The sequence below is a fragment of the Struthio camelus genome, chromosome 6 (assembly GCF_040807025.1).
Source record: "Struthio camelus isolate bStrCam1 chromosome 6, bStrCam1.hap1, whole genome shotgun sequence".
NCBI lineage: Eukaryota > Metazoa > Chordata > Aves > Struthioniformes > Struthionidae > Struthio > Struthio camelus.
Genome location: NC_090947.1, coordinates 25,329,518 through 25,351,360, shown reverse-complemented (window position 1 = coordinate 25,351,360; position 21,843 = coordinate 25,329,518). Strand labels below are relative to the sequence as shown.

The following is a 21,843-nucleotide window of genomic DNA, read 5'->3' as shown; positions in this document are numbered from 1 at the left end:
GCAGTCCTTCGGAAAGTGCATATTGCCAGCTCTTCCTGAATTTCTACTTTGCATTCCAATCTCTTGCATATTAAGAGACCACCTGAGGTCCCTTCCAACCCGAATTACTCTATCATTTTACTACTTTGTATACAGTCAAATGCTGTAGTCGTTAGTAAGATAAAAGTGCTCTTAGATCTGAAAACACCAAGGCTTGAAGAGTGGTATAAAGCAGCTTGAATTAAATAACTCGCTTTTTATCAAGTATATTGAAGTTTGGATCAAGTCAAACTGTTTATCTGTCACCTAAGGCTGTTCCTAATTTTTTCCTTTTAAGAAAGGAAAAGACCTATATTTTAAAAGGACAGACCTATGAAAGATGCACACAACTAATGCAGGAATTTGACATAAAGATTGTTACTTGTTTTCAGTTGCCAGTACTCTTTGTCTCTTTAATTGCTTTCATCCAAAATATATTATTGTTTATTGTGAAACAAGATTTGTAATCAGAAAGCAACTTTAAGAAAGCATGGCAGTGAAATACTTCTATCTTATACCTTTCTGTAATTCATAGGAATTTAGAGGAGTATCCAGAATGCATCTTTAACTTAAATAATATAAATTGAATAGCGTAGGTAACAAATGGGCATTTGGTCATTGATTAGGTATACGATTTCAGCTAAGCAGATCTGATCATGCCCTTTAACCTGTTTCAGAGCAGTTTACACAGATTTTTTGCAAGAATGATTAATACCAAGTATCTGCCACTTTTAATTTTCAATATAGTGAAATTTTTGTAGTATAAACAATTATTTAATCTGTGTTCAGAAGATTTGATTAATTATGCTCCCAGTAATAATAATTTTTAAAAGATACATTTCTGTGTCTTCTCTCCTTCAGAGAAAGAATCTCTTTCCCAAAAACACTGATGCAAATTAAAGCTAGTTACTTAATTCTTCAGTTAAAACTGTATCCCTTAAGAAAAATGCATCGGGAACTAAGGGTTTCTTTCTACAGGAAATGAAGCAAATGGAACATGCCTCTTTATATAGTCTGCTAAGCAATTGCTCCCTCATGTTCTGCTTTTATATGAGATGAATGAAGTTGGAAAAAAAAACAGGTTGGGTGATAGAAAATTTCAGGATTAAGTTTCGAGAAGCAGCCCTTCGTATGCACACACAATTGTAGCGAATTGACATAGTTTTAGTCACCCCTCAGGTTACAAGCTGTAGCTGCATTGTGACAAAAAATAAAGGACTTGTCCCATAATAAAAAAGATTTCTGACAACCACACTGGTATTATTTTGAAAACCATTATTTTCCTTTTTAAATATGATCATCTGCCATACGTGTAATATCATGTTGGCAAATGAGGAAAGATTTGGATAAGTACAGTGAGATTTGGATATTTCCAATGCTTAATTTTTGCATAGTGAACATGAGGGTATCCTGCCTCCCTTTTCATACTGCATTTCCTGCTATGATTCCAAAATTCATATGTGTCAAATAGTTACAGCATCTAAATGGAATAATTTCATTACTGGTCATGTAGATCAATATGCCTGTGTACCTCTGACATGGCGTATTTAAAACTCTAGTGGCTGTACACTTACAGACCGAAATGCACATTACTGGACATTATATTAAGCACTATAAGCACACCACATAAGGCTCTCTTTTAAAAAGTAAATACAGTTTGTGAATTCATTCATGTACTATATAACACTGTAATTCTAAGAAATAAAATGTCTGAATCCTGTCACTGAAATTGTAGGCAGATTCTTCATTACATGTAAACTGAATATTGTGAAAACAATAATCTGACACATTTAAGTTAGGAACATCATTAAAACTAACTTACGGCCCAGTCTGCTATCATTTAAATCAATGACTGACTTAATAGTAGCAAGAAAAAGGTTCATAGTTAGCAGCAAGTATTAATGTATAAGATTGCCAATTAAAAGGCAAAGTCAATTCTTTAACTGCTTCTCCCCATGCAATCTCTGTTGCAGATAGTCCTGTCAGCATAGTTATTAAAAGCAAATGGCAGAAGTGCAGCTTACAGTCAGTAAAAACAAAAATTACAATTCCTATAGCATACTCTTCATTGTTTTTCAAATAGTCTTAAACGATTGCAATGTAAAAAATCATATGAAGTTAATAAAACTCCTCTTCTTTGCTCCAAGACTCTAAATTAGGAAAGAACCATTGCATTTTAAATAACAAGTTTTTAATGATCCATTTTTTCTAGCAGTAAAACTAATAAAATAATGGGAAATTCAAGATACATGATGGATTATGCAGTCATCTTTTCACCTCCTTTATGTCATCATCAGCCTCTAGAACACACCATGCCCTGTAAATACTTATTTGCATCTCCAGTGATACCATATTTGCCTCTACAAGGATACTTTTTAAAGCATTTGCTTGTGATGCAGCATTCTCAAGGCCTGATTCAACAAAACAACATGCTTGACTAGAGCGGAAGCCTGAGCAATACTGTGGAAATCACACAACAACCCCCCCGCCACCCCAAAGACTACCTTGATGGGATTATATTATTCTGAAAAGGGTCTTATAAATATTGTATCCTGTAGAGGATATAGCAGATAAAAAACAATGCTTCATGAACAACCCAGCTTGGTTAACATACATATAATCAGCCTCCATACTGCTCTTTCAGAGTAGTGCATCTCTTGATTTCAACAGCTTAAATCATTAAAACAAGCTTTGACCAACAGCATGTCAATGCGCCCATTTACAATAAAATGCATTCACTTAGGACCCAGTCTTGCTCCCATTTGACTTTTTTCTAGACTTCAATAAGAGCAAGAGCAGGCTATTAAAATTTTAAGCTTTACGAATTGCTTCATGATTCAAGTGACAATAAAATAAATAAAGGGATTCAGCCATTACAAATTGCTGTTAGTAATTCAGCCATGTGGTTTTACCTTTGAATCTTAAAATCTGCACTGTAATTGAGTGACAAAATATAAAATAACAGGTTCACTGATTCCAAAGTGACTCTAAACTGATTTTAAATCTCAAATCTTATGATGTTTGACTTTTATATAATATTAAGAAAGCCACTTTAGAAACCTCTCTCCCTAGGGCATTATTTGATGTTTGAATTACTTTAAGCATATCTTGGTTTACAATTTAATCAGTTAAATCTGAGACTTTTCAGCCTGCACAGCAATATGAATTTCTTTTGGCATCTAATGGCCAATTTATACTGGAGTATAATATAGATAGATCATAATGCACTAAAATCAACTGTACAGGTGGAACCCCTTGGCTGTCCTTTTGAAGCCAGTGAAACTCTGTCTAAATGCAACAGCTCTGAATCCAGCTGTGGAACTGAAATCCCAATCTCAACAAAATTTTGAGGCCAAGGCATACTAGGATAATTTGACCTCCATAGCTTCATATGACTTTAGTTCCTGTGTAATATTTGCTATCTGTGTTCCTGAAGGCTTCTTCCGTTATACTGCAAGGGGGAAATATTTGCCTATAATGAAAAATAGGATAAATACACATGCAGTTTCATAAAAAATAAGGCTGACTACTCCTTAGGCATTCTAATATACACTGACTATGGTAAGTCACAGATCTCAGTTACAGACTCAGCTATCATGATATACATTCCAAAATGCAAATATTTGTGAAGGAGTTTAATTTCATGGCAAAGCTTTTGTTCAATGAAGTTTAAGAAAAGAATATTTGTGAAACAGTCTCCTCTGAGAGTTTTTTAGGAGGGAGTTATTTGCTAAGGATAACTTCAGCAATTTTGAAACTGTTTTTTGCTCTGCTTACAGTTTATAAACCTCAAGATATGCACTGCCCAAATGAATACAGAATGTGGTTTGTAGTGTCTTGAAGATTTGCATTACAGTGCATTGCAGATTTAAAAGTATAACAATGTAATTTTTTTAGGCAAGTAGCTCCTGCAGTAGTTTAAATGCTACGCATTGTGGAACTGAAGTGTGGCAGTAATCATTACACAAATCACATAGCACACATTTCTTTAAATGTATACATTTATAAGGGCTGAATCAAAAAGGGTTGTTTTTATATTTTAAAAACTATGCATGCTCCCTTTTTCCTTTGGCCTCTTTAAAACTGAACATTCCAGTACTTTTACGATCCATACTTCAAAACCTGTAGAGCATGCAGTCATTGCTGAAGACTTTATTAAAATATCCAGAAAACTCATTAGCAGAGTTAAACGTATGTTGGGGTTGCCAATCCCACCTGACCATGCTGTGATGTGAGTCGTGTGACTCAGCAGAGGGCAGCTGTGCATGTTTCTACCATCTTGCAATGGATAGGGAAGGAACATAGCTGAGTAGCATGCAGGCCAGTCAAAATCCATTAAAAAGTGATTATATATATATATACATATATATGTATAACTTGCTTAGGTAACCTGTGAAAAAGTGGTGACACGTTGCTCTACCTGGTTAAAAAGCACCAGAGCTGCATTCTTGATTGCTCCAGCTTGGTTTTACCCCTGCGAGAAGTAAGAATGGTAGGCAGTGAAGTTCAAGGCACAGGATCTCTAGTTTTCTTCTTTTTGGAATCTCTAATTCACACATGGCTTTAACACAATTAAAACATAGTTATTAAGTATTTTATGATCAGTTGGCAAAAAGGGAAATACATACCACCTGAAATGTTCAACAAACCTTTCTACAAAGCCTCTGTTAGTTTATTTTAGAGAAATAAGAAATGCAGGAACTAGAGCTACTTATCTGCACTCTGAAATAGTGATTCACAGATAAAAATACAATGAATTAAATTCATAAGACATGGTTAGCATATTTGGAAAGTATTCCAGAATTTATATAGTTCTTAATGCATTTTAATTGAAGTTTTACTATTTTTTGGTTTAACATAGTAGTCTTCATTTAATTGACTATGTGATTATATCCTCTGCTTTCAAAAATGAATCCCTACAGTAAGCAAAATATTTTGAAGAAGTATGTCTTCCTCTTCCTCCTCTATCCTCTAATAACAGCAGTGAAACTTACACATGGCAATAAAAGTAACAGTTCTCTTTAAATTCTGTTCAAAATTAAATGTGATGAGGTATCTTACCGTGTAAGTATCTATTTTAGATTTAGTATGCTATGTATTTTTGACTCCGTAATTTCTCTCTAATTAATTCAAAAGAAGAGGATTGGATTGGTATCAGGAGAGAGGTCCATCAACACAGCTAGTCCACAACTTAGAGACTCTGTGATTTTTGAAGATACAGTCCCTGAATTGGTCAGCTGAAGATCTTAGATTGATGGATATTTTTAAGGAAATGTTGTCAAAAATATTTCAATGATGAACTGATCAAATCAATACTGGGTACATTTTCACTAAAACATTTATTGGAACCCAGAGGCAATGCTCAGCTTTCGAGGATATAACCATGTCTTTCTTCCTATCTTTTTACTTCACGTAGTGACAAAGGCACTAGTGAAGCCATTCAGAAAACTGATCTTATTCCCTGTTTTGAAGATTCAGTGCAATAGATGATGAAGGGTTTTTTTTTTTATTTTATTAAAGCCTTCTGTTGTGATTTCAGAAGTTAACTGAGCAGACTTACTTCTTCAATCTGAACAATTTATAGTTATTATATAGACGGGCATAAATCTCTGATACAAAGATTTTTGGAATTCTGACTGATTTAAGCCTTCAGGTATTTGTATTTCTTCACCTTTGAGATCATCTTTCTGTGACTGAAGGACACCTTTGATGTTGCTTTCTCATATTGAAGTCCAAAACTTTATTCATAAAGTTATACTTCAGATGTAATGAACAGCTGGTAAAGTACAACTGTTAAAGTACAACAGCTCGGAGTCTGATGTTTGCTAAAGTTAACGTAGTCCGTTCATTTCACTAATTAGCAGGCATATTTTGTCATAGAAGCATCATCCACAATGCCAAGCTAAACTTAAAAAAGCCAAATTATGCCCTTAAGTTACTTCTCATTTTCGTATTAAAATTAATTATCTTCAGTATCTTTGCTTTTCGGACCAGAAATCTGTTATTTCTGATGGTTATTCATTGGCTATGACACTTCTACTTACTGTTAGAAGATCCTGACAAAATCCTTGCTTTGGAGTATGTATTATCTTGCTTTGGAGTATATATTAAATGTTCTTTTCTTTCAGGTACTTTCAGCCAGTTATTGTTCTAACGTAGTGAGTAACTTTTAATATCTTCAAGATAAATCCTCTTCCTCATCCAAAATTTAAGTTTTGTATGTGTAGTTTCCCATTATCCATTTATACCTGACTGGACATTTTCACATGAGCTGTTAACCTACTTGTTCTGATTTTATGGAGCTGCAGGATCTATATGCAGTAAGTAAATACTGCCTGGGAGTCTCTTAGCAGAACAAACAGGTAGTTACAGAAGAAGTGTTCTAGTCTAGTAAAAAGAAAAACATTATTCATTGTCTTAAATTATCTAGATATAGTATTAATTTGAGTATGTGTCCATTGTATCAGGTGTTGAAACAATAAAAGAACTTGTGGTTAATACAGTTTCACTTTGTTAGATGACCACTCCTGTTACTTCAAGTATGCAATTTAAATTCATGACAAATTATGCAAAGAAATGGCCTTTTTGAAAGGTAGAAACTTAAAAAAAGCTAGAAGATCTCTAGGAAAAAATGTAATTTGGAAGCCAAGATATAGAAAGGGTATAAATAAAAGGGTATAAGTACAGCATCAGGTCAGATGTGAAAAAGGTGAAGAATCTGGAAAGCACAATCTCCTTTTTTGCATATTGCCTTCCACTGCTCACTGCTTGCCCTGAGTCCTCTGACCTGACTCCGGCAGCGTAGTCCAGAGTCCTTTACAAACCCTCTGTTAAGTAAATATTGAAGACGCTAGCTCAGGTGAAAATGCGAATGCATTGTCTGAGGCCAGGGGAAACTTTTTGTCCAACTCTGAGATGATTGAATAAACTGCTAATGTAATATGGTAATCAGAAATAGTAGAGATGTGTGGGTTTGCATTTTTTTAATTTATCAAATGTTTTTGCTATATTTCATCCAAATACAGGCCTCCCTAAATTTCTAGTGATGTGTATTAGAAAGATCTTGTTTACATCTAGAACTTGCACCAAGTTCCAGCACAGATTCTGGCAGATTTGGGAAGTTACTTGTTTATTAACTGCCAAATTAAATATAGGTTGTTTCAGTAAATGAGAGGGGGAAAAAAAAGGAGTCAGCCTTCCAAAACAAACTTGGTGTCTAGAGGTATTTTGTACTGTAATGTATCTGGTAATAAAAATAGGAAAAATTTGAATTTGTTCCCCACAAATATGAGCAATCCTAATTTCTAATGTAATTATCTGCTCTTGGCATATTCCTCAGGGGGATATATCCTCGCTCCCCCTGCCTTCTGTCATGACCTGCTACCGGAGACAGAGTTAAAATAAGCATGCTGCTCTTAACATCAGTGGCAGTCAGCAAGACACCAGAAGAAGTGGTTAATTTTACAGTTCTTCTGCAGATCTAGCTTCCCACATCTCTACTGTTTAAAAAAAAAAGTCTTATTAAAGGGCATTTCTCCTGAGGGTATTTTAAGTCTTAGTACTGCCACATTGGAGTGAAAGAAAGTACTGTACCATCCCTTACCCCTTCTTTTGCACACCAACCCTTCTCCTAGCAGGAATGCTGTCTTGGTCATATCCATTGAGAAGCAAAATAAAGCAAATTATGGTACTTTTGTACTTTTCTATAGAGATAATATAAACGCTGGGCTGATATACCCTTAAAAGGAAATCAGAAGGCAGCAGAGTATTCAACAGAACTGTTAACTAGATGGGAGACTGTTAGGAATTGTCACAAATTCCTGTCACACCTCAGCATACCTGTGCATATATTACCGGAGCTATTGCATTTTTATACATACAATAAAAAAGCGCTTCATCTTTTCCGTAGAAACCATTCAGGAGGAATGAATGGAAACTGAAATGGGTATAGAATTCACTGTTTTCAGGGCATTGGTATGAAATTCCTTCCTTCCTAGCTCCCATTCACAGTGTGCACAAATGTATGTCAGACACCAACAGCCGTCTGAGGGCCGAACCTGAGGGAAGTTCTGTTACGGCAGCTTCCCAGAGGAGGTGATTATTACACTCTGTGGAAATCTTAAGGCTCCGTGGAAATCTTGAACTAATCCTATCCCCATTCAGAATTTCTCCACAAGCTCTTAATACATATGCTCTTCACCCTGGCCGATTTCCTGCAGCTACCTGAAACTTTTACTTTCAAATTGCTTATACAGATTTATGGGTTGATTTTCTCTACCTGAAGACATATTGATACATGTAAAGTTTGTAACACAGGCAAAATCCCTTTTGATTTTGTGTGGTCCTGAAACTTCAGGGTGGCCTTAGAAGAAAAAAACATGATGCCTGAGCCAAGCGAAGATGGGAATGAATAGAGCAGTTGACTCGAGCAGTTGTAAAAGTCATGTGGGAAATCAACACAACAAGGGCTTTTACTCCTTTTTCTTAGGATGTACTTGCGTTGTACTTCTGCTTCGGAAGCAGAGTAGTTTCTACCTCTGAACTGTATTTTGTTGTCCCCTCAGCTGTACTGATAAACTATATGGGGTACACTGTAAACTGAGTCACTCAATCTGTCTTGAAACAGAGAAAGAAACAAACAAAAAACGCAATGGGAGGATATTATTTAATTAATATAACTCCAGTGATGTGCTTCATCAAGAACAGACCCACAAACCCTGTGAAGACTGCCAGGGGGTCAGGAGCCAGGTGTGGATGGGAAGTTCTGCAGCCAGCTCTGCCGCTGAGGCCAGCATGTCACGTAACCACACATTTAGAATCTGCTCATCTTATAAGCCTCCCTAATGCATAGTGCAAGCTTTTTTAAAAATAGCATATTGAGGAAATTTTTAGTCATATAACTTTGTAAGATGGAGTTACCAAAAAAGCACTCATCACTGTATTTAACAAAACTAACCACAAGGACAGCAGGAAGTACAGGGTGAAGATTCATTTTAAAGAAATAACAACATTAGGTATGAAAAGACTTAGATGACATTGCTAAAAGTTCACTGGAAAAGGCAACTAACTTTTATTAGATCAGCTGACATGAAAAGACTTAGCCCTGAGATGCAGCATCACTCTAAAAGCTTAGCTTTCTCATACTAGTTGATCTAATAAAGTATATTATATCACCTTATAAGCCCTGCATTTCTTATATTCTTAAATTGCTGTGAGTATACTGCTATGCTATCTTATTGATTTGTACTGAAAATGTTTATCTCTAAGCAACTCAGATAGACAGACTAGAATATCTTGCTCTTAATTTTACAATTGTTATGCAGAATAGCCTTCTTTACAATCGTACATACATACACTATGTTCTGCTTAGACCAAAAAGCATACTAGGATTAATTGGATCATGGCTATCCATAAATCATATGTGATATAGTTTGATATTATTGAGGAATACCGCAGTATTTGAAAATATGGCAGCTATATAGCTATGATACAGTCATGAATGTAAGGCTTTGTTATACAAGGGCTTTCTTTATAGAAAACAAACCCATTTCTGTTAATGAGTCATCATACTATCACAGCATGTAATCTAATTCAAGGTATATTTATCCGAGCTTGTTGATCCCTTAAACCTTACATTTGCTGGTTTTCTAATGGAATTGAAGATACTTGTACGCTGCTAAGACATTTATGAACTTGCAGGTACACTTCCCCATAACTCCAACATGCAGTTTTCCTTGAATATCATTATCACCTGTACATGTTCACTTCTGGAGTGTGAGCCACTTATATTTTGAGGCATCTGGTTTCTCGTTTTTCAGACCAACTTCTGTCTCTTTTTACAATAACAATAGCACAAGGCTTTCAAATAAACTGTTTCCACGTGCATATACGCTACAAGATGTAGGTCCTCTGCTCTCCAGGATAACTTCTTGAGTTACTGCTTTACCATGACGTTGTTGGTATCTGGATTACTTCACGTCAGCCAGCCATAGTCTCTGGACCTCAAATCTACATGAATGTTGCTTACAACACTTTTTAGATAATGCAAAATACATCATTGATTCATGATGTCTCAGGGTTCATTTTTTAGAACTACTCTAAATATAGAAAAAAAATTATTTTTCTATTTATATTTGATTACATATGCAAAGCTATATACTCTTAGCTTTGGGCAATACTCTCATCCCATAAATCCTGATCATGTTCTAAATACTACAGAAAGGATGCTTTATGAAATGTGTGCGAGTCCTAAAATCTCATATACTGTGAAAGAAATAACCATATTTAAATAAAACATCTTCCAAATCCTAATAAACAGGATATAAATGTGTAAAATCTAAGGACACCTAGTGTATCATCACAGAGGGTACATTATCATACCAGTTTTCTTGAATTATATTTACAAAAATAATAACATATAAAATTATAGTATATTTACATGGGATAAGACAGTTTTTTAACAACACTAAAAGTAAAATTAACAAATACATAAATGCATGACTACAATATAACTGTTAAGGTATAACAAGTCCTACCTCTTTGCTTTCTTCCATATCAGATTCGCTGCTAAATCCTTCTGTGTTCAGATTTTCAAAATCTGATTCTCCAACTGCAATCGGCACTGTCACAGTGAGGCCTGGGTTGTTTATGAATGACATGTAATCATTTTCATCAATTGCGTATTTTTCCACGCTGCTGCCTGTGCCTACGCCGCTGGTGGTTCCATTCCCGTCTCTAAGACAATTAAGATCTTTGCTTATTTCAACTACAGTATGATTGGAAATGCAGCTGTCTTTCTTGTTGTTTAGCTCTTCAAGTGCTTTGATTTCTTCTAAAGCTTTCTGCTTTCTAACAAAGGCTTTCTGGATGAACTCCTGTATTTTTTTTTTAACATAATCTATTCCCTTCTGAATTCTTGCCACAGCAATTTGTAGATTGTTCATTTCATTATCATCATCAGTAGCAGCAAGGTTATCTGAACTAAATGAGCTCAGCAGCAAGGCCAGAAACAGGTTCAGTACCTAAAAGATGAGAGAATAGTACATACATATGTATACAGAAGTGAGTGTTTTTACAGGATGCTGCAAATTAAAATTGCACACATTTTTTGTTTTGAAAAACAGCATTCACTAATTTTAGACAACTATATAGCACCTTAAATTACAAAGCCTGTCCATACTGGTTTTGATCAGTAATCACTTAGAAGATGAAAACAGACAAGCTACTACCTAAAGAGTTTAACTCTTTGCTCTTTCCTTGAGCAGCATGGATTTTTGGACTCTAAAATAATAAAAAAGTTACAAAATTATAGACCGCCACATCCATCAGAGGTTTGAAAGACTCCTATCTGAATCTCCTAGTGAAATCACTTGGAATTTAAGTAGAATTAAATAAACATCATCCTATAAAAATTAGATAGGTTTCTATGATGCAGATATTTTAGAAACCTGTATCACTTAATGTTATAATAACCTACTTACATTTTCTGTCTATTCTTTGGAAGATTATAGCATAAGACTGTGATTTTTTATTAATTCTGTGTTCATGTATTAAATTCTATAAGGGGGGTGCCATAAAAGGATAAAACAAACATTTTAAAATGAATTTTACACTTTAATCTCCATAATTATAATTATATAAGATTATTTATCCTTGTATTTTCTCTCCTTTTTTCCTTTGACAAACAATGAAATACTTTTTTCTTATATAGGAATTTAAAATCAAAATTGACTTCTTCATTTGTCAGCGGTTCAATGATACTAGCACCAGTATTGCCTGAGAACTGCGGTTTATTGCCTGAAAAATCAAACATCTTTATTGTTCTTTTTTCAAAATCATCTTTTCCTGTAGACTGTAGCTGTTTCACTGAAGCTTATAAGCAATGGGTTACTTCGTACTTTCAGTCTGATATATGATGATCTGGTATAAAATTACAGTTTTAAAAGGGATGGACTGGTAAACAGTTTGAAAGATTGCAACACAGTCTGTCATATCTTTGGACCAAGTGGAGGTCACTAGCCATGAAGAGCTATCATGATATGACAAAATGGCAAGAGAGCCTCTAGAGCCTCTATCCTAGTGAACAAAATTCCACAAAATTTAAGAAAAACGATGGACTGAAATTTTGTTCTCAGACATATTGATATAATGTCAAGATAACTATGAAATGAAAAAACTCTCCACCCTCAGATCCTACTTAAACTATACTTAAAATATACATCCCTGCAGACTTTCACAATTCCAGAAAAAACCCTGAAGTTGCAGATACTTGGAAGAAGGGAAGAGGCAATATGAATCTCAAATAGTATTCCTATGCAGAAGCTACTTAAAAAAAAAAAAGCAGGTCATAATTAGCTTTCTGAGGCTCTGCACGTTTCTGCTAAAGTAATGTCAATATTGCAATGTCCTCTAAACAATCAGGACAAAAACATGCTGAATTCTTTTTTATAAAAATTTAGATCACATTAAAATATATCACTAAATGAAGATAATTTTGACAGTTAATGAAATCTAATTTCTAGGCATCTCAAAATGAACTGCAAAGATTAGCATGAAAAAGAAAAACAAAGTGAAAAGTGAAAATGTAAATGCTGCATTCCAATTATAATCCTGATCTCTAAAAAGCTCTTCTCTCACCAATTCACTATATGTCAGGTGGAGATTAGGCAAATTAACTTATCAGCTTGAATTAAAAAATTTCTATAAAAATTGTTGTATAATTTGGAGTTAGAAGCTTGTAAATACACTTTTAGGATGGAAGTCCAATCACTCTATAGGGATTTGGGTTTTGCTTTTTATACCTAAACAGGCTAAAAAAATTAAATACTTATATTCAAGATATGCTCTATTAGAACAGCTACATTGTACTTTATTTTTATTAAGTTAGAAGTTTTATGTGTCACAGTAATCTTTTAAGCGTAAGAAAGACAATTAGATTTTTCCTCTAGACAGGAGGCTTGCCATAAGATGATGCATAAGTGTTATTATTTCAAGAGTAGTTTAGGTGATGTTTGGTTTTAAAGAGCACCTCTAAATTAGCTGCAACACTCCCATAATAGGGGGTTGGATGTGACATTTTGGCATACTCCTAAATGTCTGGACCCATAGTGAGAGTAATTCAATGCATGGAAATGAGCGAGAAGGGGGAGAGGGGAACGCAGATGTTTTCTTCTTCCAAATAGAAGCATGACAAACTTTCTCATTGCCTAGCTGTAAATTATTATGTCCATTTTTGCATCAGAATTAATATTCAAAAATGCTTATCACATACCACTAGGTTGCCGATCACCATGACCAGCATGAAAACAATAAGGCACATGGTTTGGCCTGCAACCTCCATGCAGTCCCACATTGTCTCTATCCATTCTCCACACAGCACTCGAAATACAATCAAGAAAGAGTGGAAAAAGTCATGCATGTGCCAGCGTGGAAGTACGCAGTCACTGGAGATCTTGCAGACACATTCCTTGTAGCTTTTCCCAAACAGCTGCATCCCAACCACAGCAAAAATGAAGACAATGATGGCCAGCACCAGGGTCAAATTTCCCAAAGCCCCCACTGAGTTGCCAATAATCTTGATCAGCATATTTAGAGTTGGCCAAGATTTTGCCAACTTGAAAACTCGAAGCTGCAAAACAAAAATGCGGAAGAATCATGAGCATCAGTTTTACTGAAGTTCTAAATGTACCTTGTATCATGCTTAATGAAAAAATCTGTTTTTCAAATGTCTTTTGTGATGTTAATTACACATACATGCTTTGGCTATTGTCTGTCCTCAGTAAATTTCAAACCTATGGAGACTGTTCACAGTTTAAGTCTCAGAAATCAGTAAAGAAAGGATAGCCAACAACAGGACATTTAGTGATGTCTTCAGTGTATTTTACTGAAAACAATATGAGCTACATTGTTCATTTTACTCATTAGAAGCCAATTATGAGCATTTCAATTATATTTTACTCTACACATGATTGCACAATTGTTACAGACATATAGAAGTCTGTACTCTTTCCATCCTCTGTACTACTGGCTGGCCCTCTATGCTGGCTTGGCTCTGTGTTTCCTTCAGCACCACATTAGGTCTTACAGGCTTAACTCAGAGAATGAGTCTTAAAGCAATAATTTGATGCTGATATTGTGATACCCATTCAAAGCATAAACATTGACTTAAAAATAATGCTCAGTAACCAGGCAGTGGTACGTGAACTTGGGTACCATGACAACTGGTGCCATCAAACTAAATAACTACTTCCTGTTCTATATATTAAGAAATAACATAGGATTTCAGGTAATGTGACAACTGTTAGCATTATGGACTTTTAAATTACGACTCTACATACCTATAAATTAGTATATTTCAAATACTAATTGCTACTAAAAAAGACATTTCCATTAGACACTCAGTGATATTTTTATTTAAGTGATCTAATCCTAAAGTCATGTTGTTATGACTCTGTTATATCTAATGGAATTACTAAATGTTTATTCTCAGTGTCCATTAAAATAAATGTTGTAAACTGGGATAATACATAGGAACATTACAGGAAGCACAAGTAATGTTCATAAGACTTTAAAAATTTTATGATTCTATATGCTGTGGGCAATATATATATATATTCTACAGATATTCAGCTTTGATGTGTCTTAATGAAGCTTGTGTAGCTGAAATTTAAAAAATTCTCAAAAGATAGTAGTTACTCTTATGCTGGCAAGTGATATGAGTAGAATAGGGTATCAGTAGGATAATTTGGTATCAAAGGATATCAGAGGATCTCAATTGCCACCTGTACTTGTGACTTTCAAATCAGACGTATATGAAAAATAGTGTGAGCCATATACATCTTTACAACACTGGCAGTTATTACCTATGTCAGCATGATTTTGTCAGTGATATAATTACATGGAAATGTTTAATTATCAAGTTATTTACCAATCTGAATGACCGAAGAACTGATAATCCTTCAACATTCGCAAGACCAAGCTCCATTAAACTAAGGCTAACGATAATACCATCGAAAATGTTCCAGCCTTCTTGGAAATAATAATAAGGGTCCATGGCAATTATCTTTAGTACCATTTCTGCTGTGAATATACCAGTGAATACCTAAAACAAAATGTAATTAATTAGTTGAATTGTTTTGAGAAACATATTTGAGCAAATTTTTATAATACAGCTTGAGTTCTGTTACCTGTTACTTGTACCTGTTCCTATGTAAAACATCTGATTGTTATCTCTAAATAGCATCTAACTCTTTCCCCACACTGACACCTAGTAATTAAAAGCAAATTGCTAAGCCAATACAGAGATAGGAGGGCAGAGGTTTGATAAACCTCTGCCAAATCATTCACCAATCAGCAGCTCAGCTCCAGTTCATATGTGACTAAATGTTTTATCATCTACTATCCATCCAGCAGCTGATGTGATCTGATCTGGTGTTTTTAGTCCAGTTCCCAGAGGATAATCTCACTAAAGCAAAACACAGTTTGACAGTAATTTGCATCCTTGCTCACAGTCTAAACTGAAATGTTAGTACAGACTCTCTCTAAGTTGGCTCTTCAGGTCAGAATTGAAGGGTGTGGGTGGAACAGGCTGGGGAAGTTGGAGCTTCTTGCACTGGGTTTTTAGCGAAAATGTATAGAGGATTCAATACTTAGGAGCAGCACAGCTCCGATTCTTCATGATAGCTCTTTCCATTTGGCAAAAAGAACTTGACGGTGGTAATGTTCTTTGAAATATTTGGAAGTGTCAAATGTGAAATGATCAACGCCCCTTCATTTCTGAATGTCCAGGATTTCACCTAACATCACTCCTGCAGTGAGTAGTGACCAGTGGTTTGGGCAGCATAATTAAGAGCTGTTTGGAGCATAATGCAAAAACACTAAAAATATACAGATGCTCTGCAGAACGCTCAAAGGATATCTTAGACAATCCACATGTCTGCTAACGTACACTGATGTATTCTGCCATTGCCTTGTGATGGTTCATTAGCCAGCTTGTTCTTAGTCCGCCTATGGCTAGTTTTATGGAAGCAGAGCTGACCTTTCACAACACTATCTGACTACACTTTTGATAAGCTTTTAATTTAAGCATTTTAGGGAGTAGATACAATGTTGTGAAAGCACTCACCATTGTCAAAGTGTAAATACCAACATTTTAAATAGTGTATACTTTTGAGAAATTAGAAATGTAGTGAGAAACAATACACCATTAAACTGAGATATGAGAGGTGTTAGCACATAATCAGGATGTGATGGGTCTTGCTGTGTGGTAAAGGACGTATCAAGATATAATATTGTTCTTGACAAAACTGTCATAATATTGGACAAAATAATTGAAAGAATAGTGAAAAACATGTCCTTGTAAATTACTGCCATCCCAAAATAACATGTGCTGTCCACAGATTACTTTTTTCTTGAGCTTAACTGCATCCCCAAATACACAAAGATAGTATATTGTAGCAGAAATAAACACAAGTTTTGTTATAATTACTGAGAAGTTTTGAATTCTGAATGGATTTTACTATTTTGGAAATGAGTCATTGCATTTTAGAACTATTTATTTCTTCTTGTTAAAATGCTACACAAAAGCACAGTCATATATGTCATATTTAATTTATCCTCAAACAGACCATGATGTCACAAACAAAGAGGAAAATAACATATTTTGGGATGCAAACCACCACATTAAGGTTAATAGATTAATACAGTGAGGAACAGAGAGTTTAACTGAAACCAGTAGGAATAGTATTCACTGCATGTATATAGCCCTAATAAAGGATACTGGATTGTTACAAAGGGTAGTTCAAAATATGACTGTTGCTAGCTTAGAATTTAAAAAAAGGAAAAACATGAGATGAGGAAGGGCAGAAGACCTTGGACGTGTAAACAGTTAGAAAGACATCATTCTGGTATTAGTGTGACAGACTGACTTATCAAAATACAATATTCTAGAATCTGCAATGAATATAATTTATTCATTATAATAAATATAATGAATAAATAATGAATCATGCCAGTGATTAAATCTTTGTCCAGGAGAAAGGACTCTGTAATTCACACAACAGCAGTATGCACACAAGAGCGCTACTTTTATTTTTAGGTCTGTTTTAAAAGGAGTTATGGAAGGATGTATTACCAATATGTATAAGCTAAGGAAAATGTTTCAGCTCTTCAAAACGTACTCGGACTGAGAGACTAAGAAATCTATTACTGCTCAAATTAAATACTAGTTGACTTTTCAACATAAACTTTCTAGTGATTATTAGTTCAAAGCACTTGTTTGGTTTGTGTTCTCAGGACTGCATACTGTGTGAATCAGTCCAGTCCTGTCATCTGTAAGCTATCTGTAGTAATGTGAGCTGGCAAAAAATAAAAAAAAAAGTATATGTCCTCTTCTGAAGCAAACACTTTTGAGGTTGAGTCCTCTGCTCCCTGAGCATCAGAGGCAAGTGGAGTGAATCAGACAATAATATTTGTGTGGTTGCTCCGCATGTGGATTTTCTAGGTATCTGCTCAGAAAAGGAAACAGATTGAACCCTGGGATCAGGTTAACACTGGGGATAGCATCGTTGATAAACTGATAAATGCTAGGTGCTTTTTATTACACAATAAAAAATAATCTTCTAGTTTAATAAGTATTTTTCAGTTACCTAAGGTGCTAGGGACTTACTGCTCCCAAGAAATATGTTTTTCTTGGAAATGTACTTTCCTATGATATAACTGAAAAAAATTCAAAGAGAAATTCTGGCAGCTGAATATTTCATCAATTTCTTAAATAAGAAAAATATTTTCTATGATGGAATATCAGCACCATGGTACAAATTAGAGAACCTACTGTAACTTTTAAATACAAAAGCTTAGATAGGCCTCAAGAAATCTGACAAGCAAGTGAAGAATACACTTTCAAAAGTATTCAGTTATTTCATTATAGCAGTTATAAACTAGATTCATGAAAGTTAAAGGCCAGTACTGCCTCCAGTAAAAATCAGTTTATCTATGAAAATCATATATGTAGTTTCTAAACTGAGCCTAAAAAACAATCTGGAATGAATTTGAAGCTAATGCAATGTATTTACATATATTTTTTTTTAGAAAAGGTTACTTTTATACCAAGTACTACGTGACAAACAACTTACCAGGTTCCCCACAGAAAGCACGCTGCTAAACTGTTCCGTCATTGGGTAATGCTCCATGGCCATAAACAAGGTGTTTAGAACAATGCATATAGTAATAGCAAGATCGACAAAGGGATCCATCACAACTAAATTGACGACATGTTTTACTTTCAACCATGGACTCCAGCAGTCCCAGATCAAGAAAGTATTTGCAAATCTGTACCAGCATGGAGGACATTTTTGTCTGGATTCTTCGAGTTCTGTAAAAAATAGAAAAAAAAAAATCAATATTCCAATTATAACCTCCCAAAGTGTTTGTTTAAAATATGTACAAAGAAGAAAACATTCAAATAAACAGTGCGCACTAAAGTGTGATTTGCCTTACTAAGTTTAGCTATCTAAAAGTGAAGCACCTAGTCTAGCTAACCTCCTCTATGACCAATGGAGAGCGACAGGTGTCTCTGAAGAGTGATTCATCTCAAAAATCTAGACAGAAAAAAGTCTGTATTTCCACTGACAATCAGGAGCGTCTAGACGATTTCTTTAGATTAGATGACTTGTAACAGATGCCTCAATTTTGGATAATGAAAGTTAGCATTACTCCACCATCATTATGCACATTTAAATTTGTATGAGCTTCATAAAATAGAACTTTTAAAATTATCTATATAACATGCATATATACTTTGATTTGAGCTACAAAAAGTATTGTATTTGCTACTACAGCGAACCACTATTATATCATACTAGATAAATGACTCTTTCAGTCTGCATACCTAACATTCTTTATTTGAATCAATAGTTTTTAATATATATAATGCACACGTTCGCATTTTAAAGCGGATCATTTGACTTTGATTGATTGAAAATATCTTATATATTTGCAATACGTCTGTGAATTGAGAAACAGAACAACTCTATTATTAGACTCGGGTCTCAGTTAGAATCTTTTAAGAGTATTTCTTCCATTTCATTGTCAAAGTGGTCAGAGTTACAAGAAAACTAAATAGTTAATAATAGCAAGGATGAATGGTCAGTGTATGGTCCTGCCTACCTGATGTGGTGTTTGAGAACAGCCCAGAAAGAAGACAGGTATTTGTTTAAGTGAAAAGTATTTAGACTGCAAAATACATAAGAAATCGCTGTGACCCACTTCCAAGGAAGTTCCTACATAGTGGCAACAACCCAAATCTGAAATTATTTTACAGTTTTCAGACCTCCCTAAGGCACAGGGAAGCCTCCATCATCATAACACTCACGGGTGTTTTTGCTAAAATAGCAAACATGCTGTTTTACAGTTTTGCTAATAAGGATTATTATAATAAGAATTATTGGTGTAGTGCTCAATCCTGCACCTTGAGGACCAGCGGGTTGAATTTTGTCTCTAATAATACTGTCCCGTACAGATGGAATTACAGGAAGTTAAAGGTCAACTGCCCAGCCCTCAAAGTCATTGGACCTTACCAGCCTTCTGGTAAGCCAGGTGCCGTCCTCCTGGCAGGAAAGGGTATCAGTAAGTAGTGAAAATTTTCTAAAATCTTTTTAAAACCAGGATGATGACAGTTCTTCTGAAATAATATATAGATTGGGTGGAATAATCACATTTCTGAAAATGTAATGCAGTCAGAATGCTGCGAGGTAGGATGGGACTGTCCTAGGATAAGAGTGGCCACTCACACAGGACAGACTCCATTGGCCTTATATTTCTCATTACAGTTAGTTTGGGATTTATTTGCTTATCTGAGAGGAAAAATATTAAGAATTCACTTTAAAAACTATATAAATTCTGACTTAAATTAATCTTAAGAATTAAGTCTGGGTTTTTCTGTGATAATTTCTTGTCCTTTTAGAGCATGTGTTGTAGGACATCTGCAGTACAAAGGAAGTTAAACAGGATTTGTCTGACTGTCTGTAACAGCTGTCACACTGTGCGAGTGGCTGTTACGCTAAATCTTGTAGGCATATACAAATATTTAAATGGTGTATTTATGAAATGTGAGTGTACTCAGTTTGCACTAAATCAGCAAAACACTTAATTCTAAAAATGTATGTTTTTCATTTCCAGTAAGTATCGTCTTTTCAATGCTTGTTATACTTGTCCAGTAATGCCTGAGAAGGTCAGTGCACGTGTATTGGCATGGGAGGATTACAGTTGGTTGTTCCTTTTAAAACTTTTTCATTCCAACCTCCTGTTGTCTGTCTCTGGATTTTAAGTGTAACGAAAAGGACAATTTTAGGACATCGCTACCAGAATCATAACAGTTCCCCTGTACGTTATTTTATTTCTCCTGTTGGTCTATGTTAGGAAGAAAATACTATCTTCTCTGTCTTGGCCCCTGACCTTTCCCCAGCTGCGGTTATGTTGTTTGTCTTACTCTATGTTAGTCTACTCACTAGAGTAGTATTTTGGAAAGTGTCATTGAAATTAAAATTTTAAGAATTTTGGATTTGCAAAATGATTTTAGAGAAGCTCAAAAGCCTTTTGTAGCTTTTCAGAGGCTTCACCTGTCCAGTTTCACATTTACAAAGGAAATTATGTAAATAATTGCACTTTCTGTGCAGTTAGCAGAAATTTCATGAACTGCCTGTCAGCTGAAACGCGTCACTTACCTTCCATTGTGTTTGTAAGTATACTGGCTATACTCATTGCTCTTTGTCTTGCAGCAGAATCTTCCAGCATTTCCATGGAAATTTGATAAGAACTCAGTCTTCTTTTTCTTATTTCTGTTTCTGTAGTGGTGCCCTGTAAATGAAATACTCAAGAATTAAACCATCATTTTAAACAACTGATTAATAATATTTACTGTATAAATGTGTAGTGACAGTTGGAATCGGGTTTATATAGCATGTTAGACTTCCCTTACGCACTGCAGGTTTCTGTTCCCATAGGAGCTTGTTTGATCTTTATCGAGGATCTCAGTGGAAATTTTGTACAGTGCTACAGGTAGACAACGGAGGGACACATTACCAAAGCAATGTGGGGCCAAAGGTGGTACTTGTTTAAGTATTTAAGAGTGAACAAAGTTTTGCTAGCTATCTTTTTGCAAGTGATTATTAGTCTTCTTTCAAGAAAAAATGATCCAAGTTGAAACCTGTTACCTTAATTTTCCAGCAGCTTGTCATGTTATATAATTAAAGTGCTAGTACAGAAAGAACTATTATTTAAGAAAGCAATTCTGATACAAGAAATAGGAATATAACTCTAGGAATTAATTATAGCAGGATTTAATTACACTGTATACGGCATTCCTAACCTGATAAGCATGTTTAACTTTTTATAAAACTATAACATGAATGAAAAAAAGATCACATCCTATTTAATATTTCATCTACCTAATTCTTACCCACCACAGTTCTCATACAGAACTTGTGATATATTCTTGCAATGAACATGTAAGTCATTTTGCCTTTTCCCCTCTCCTTTGTACAGCTTCTGATTACCTCTTCAAAGCAAAAATATCCAGCTCTGTTTTAAAGATGCCTTTACATGCCACTGTTCTGTAGCATGCAGGTGTCCTTACAGTTGCTTTGCTTTTCCTCTGGAGTATGGCCTAGTGATCTGAACACAGGAGGGAGTTCAGATTATTCCTAAATCTTGATTCTTGCTGATTCTTCACTGATTCTGTCATTCAGGAAACCACTTGTTCTTTTTTTATTATTCTCTCCCCATCCAGAAAAAGAAGAATGACAACTGCAGAACTTGTAAGGGATTTCA

General features: G+C 34.9%; 1 protein-coding gene across 2 annotated transcripts in view; it reads right to left on the bottom strand.

Annotated features, from left to right (window-relative positions):
- The window catches only part of LOC104144934 (sodium channel protein type 2 subunit alpha), a 77,150-nt gene that overhangs the window by 21,028 nt on the left and 34,279 nt on the right, over positions 1-21,843 (bottom strand). For both annotated transcript variants that reach the window (XM_009676181.2, XM_009676180.2), the window contains exons 15-19: positions 20,739-20,871; positions 18,150-18,388; positions 14,945-15,118; positions 13,289-13,645; positions 10,554-11,039 (exon numbers count right to left, since the gene is read on the bottom strand). In XM_009676181.2, the coding sequence (XP_009674476.2) occupies positions 10,554-11,039; positions 13,289-13,645; positions 14,945-15,118; positions 18,150-18,388; positions 20,739-20,871 (1,389 nt within the window). The remainder of the gene's footprint in view (positions 1-10,553; positions 11,040-13,288; positions 13,646-14,944; positions 15,119-18,149; positions 18,389-20,738; positions 20,872-21,843) is intronic.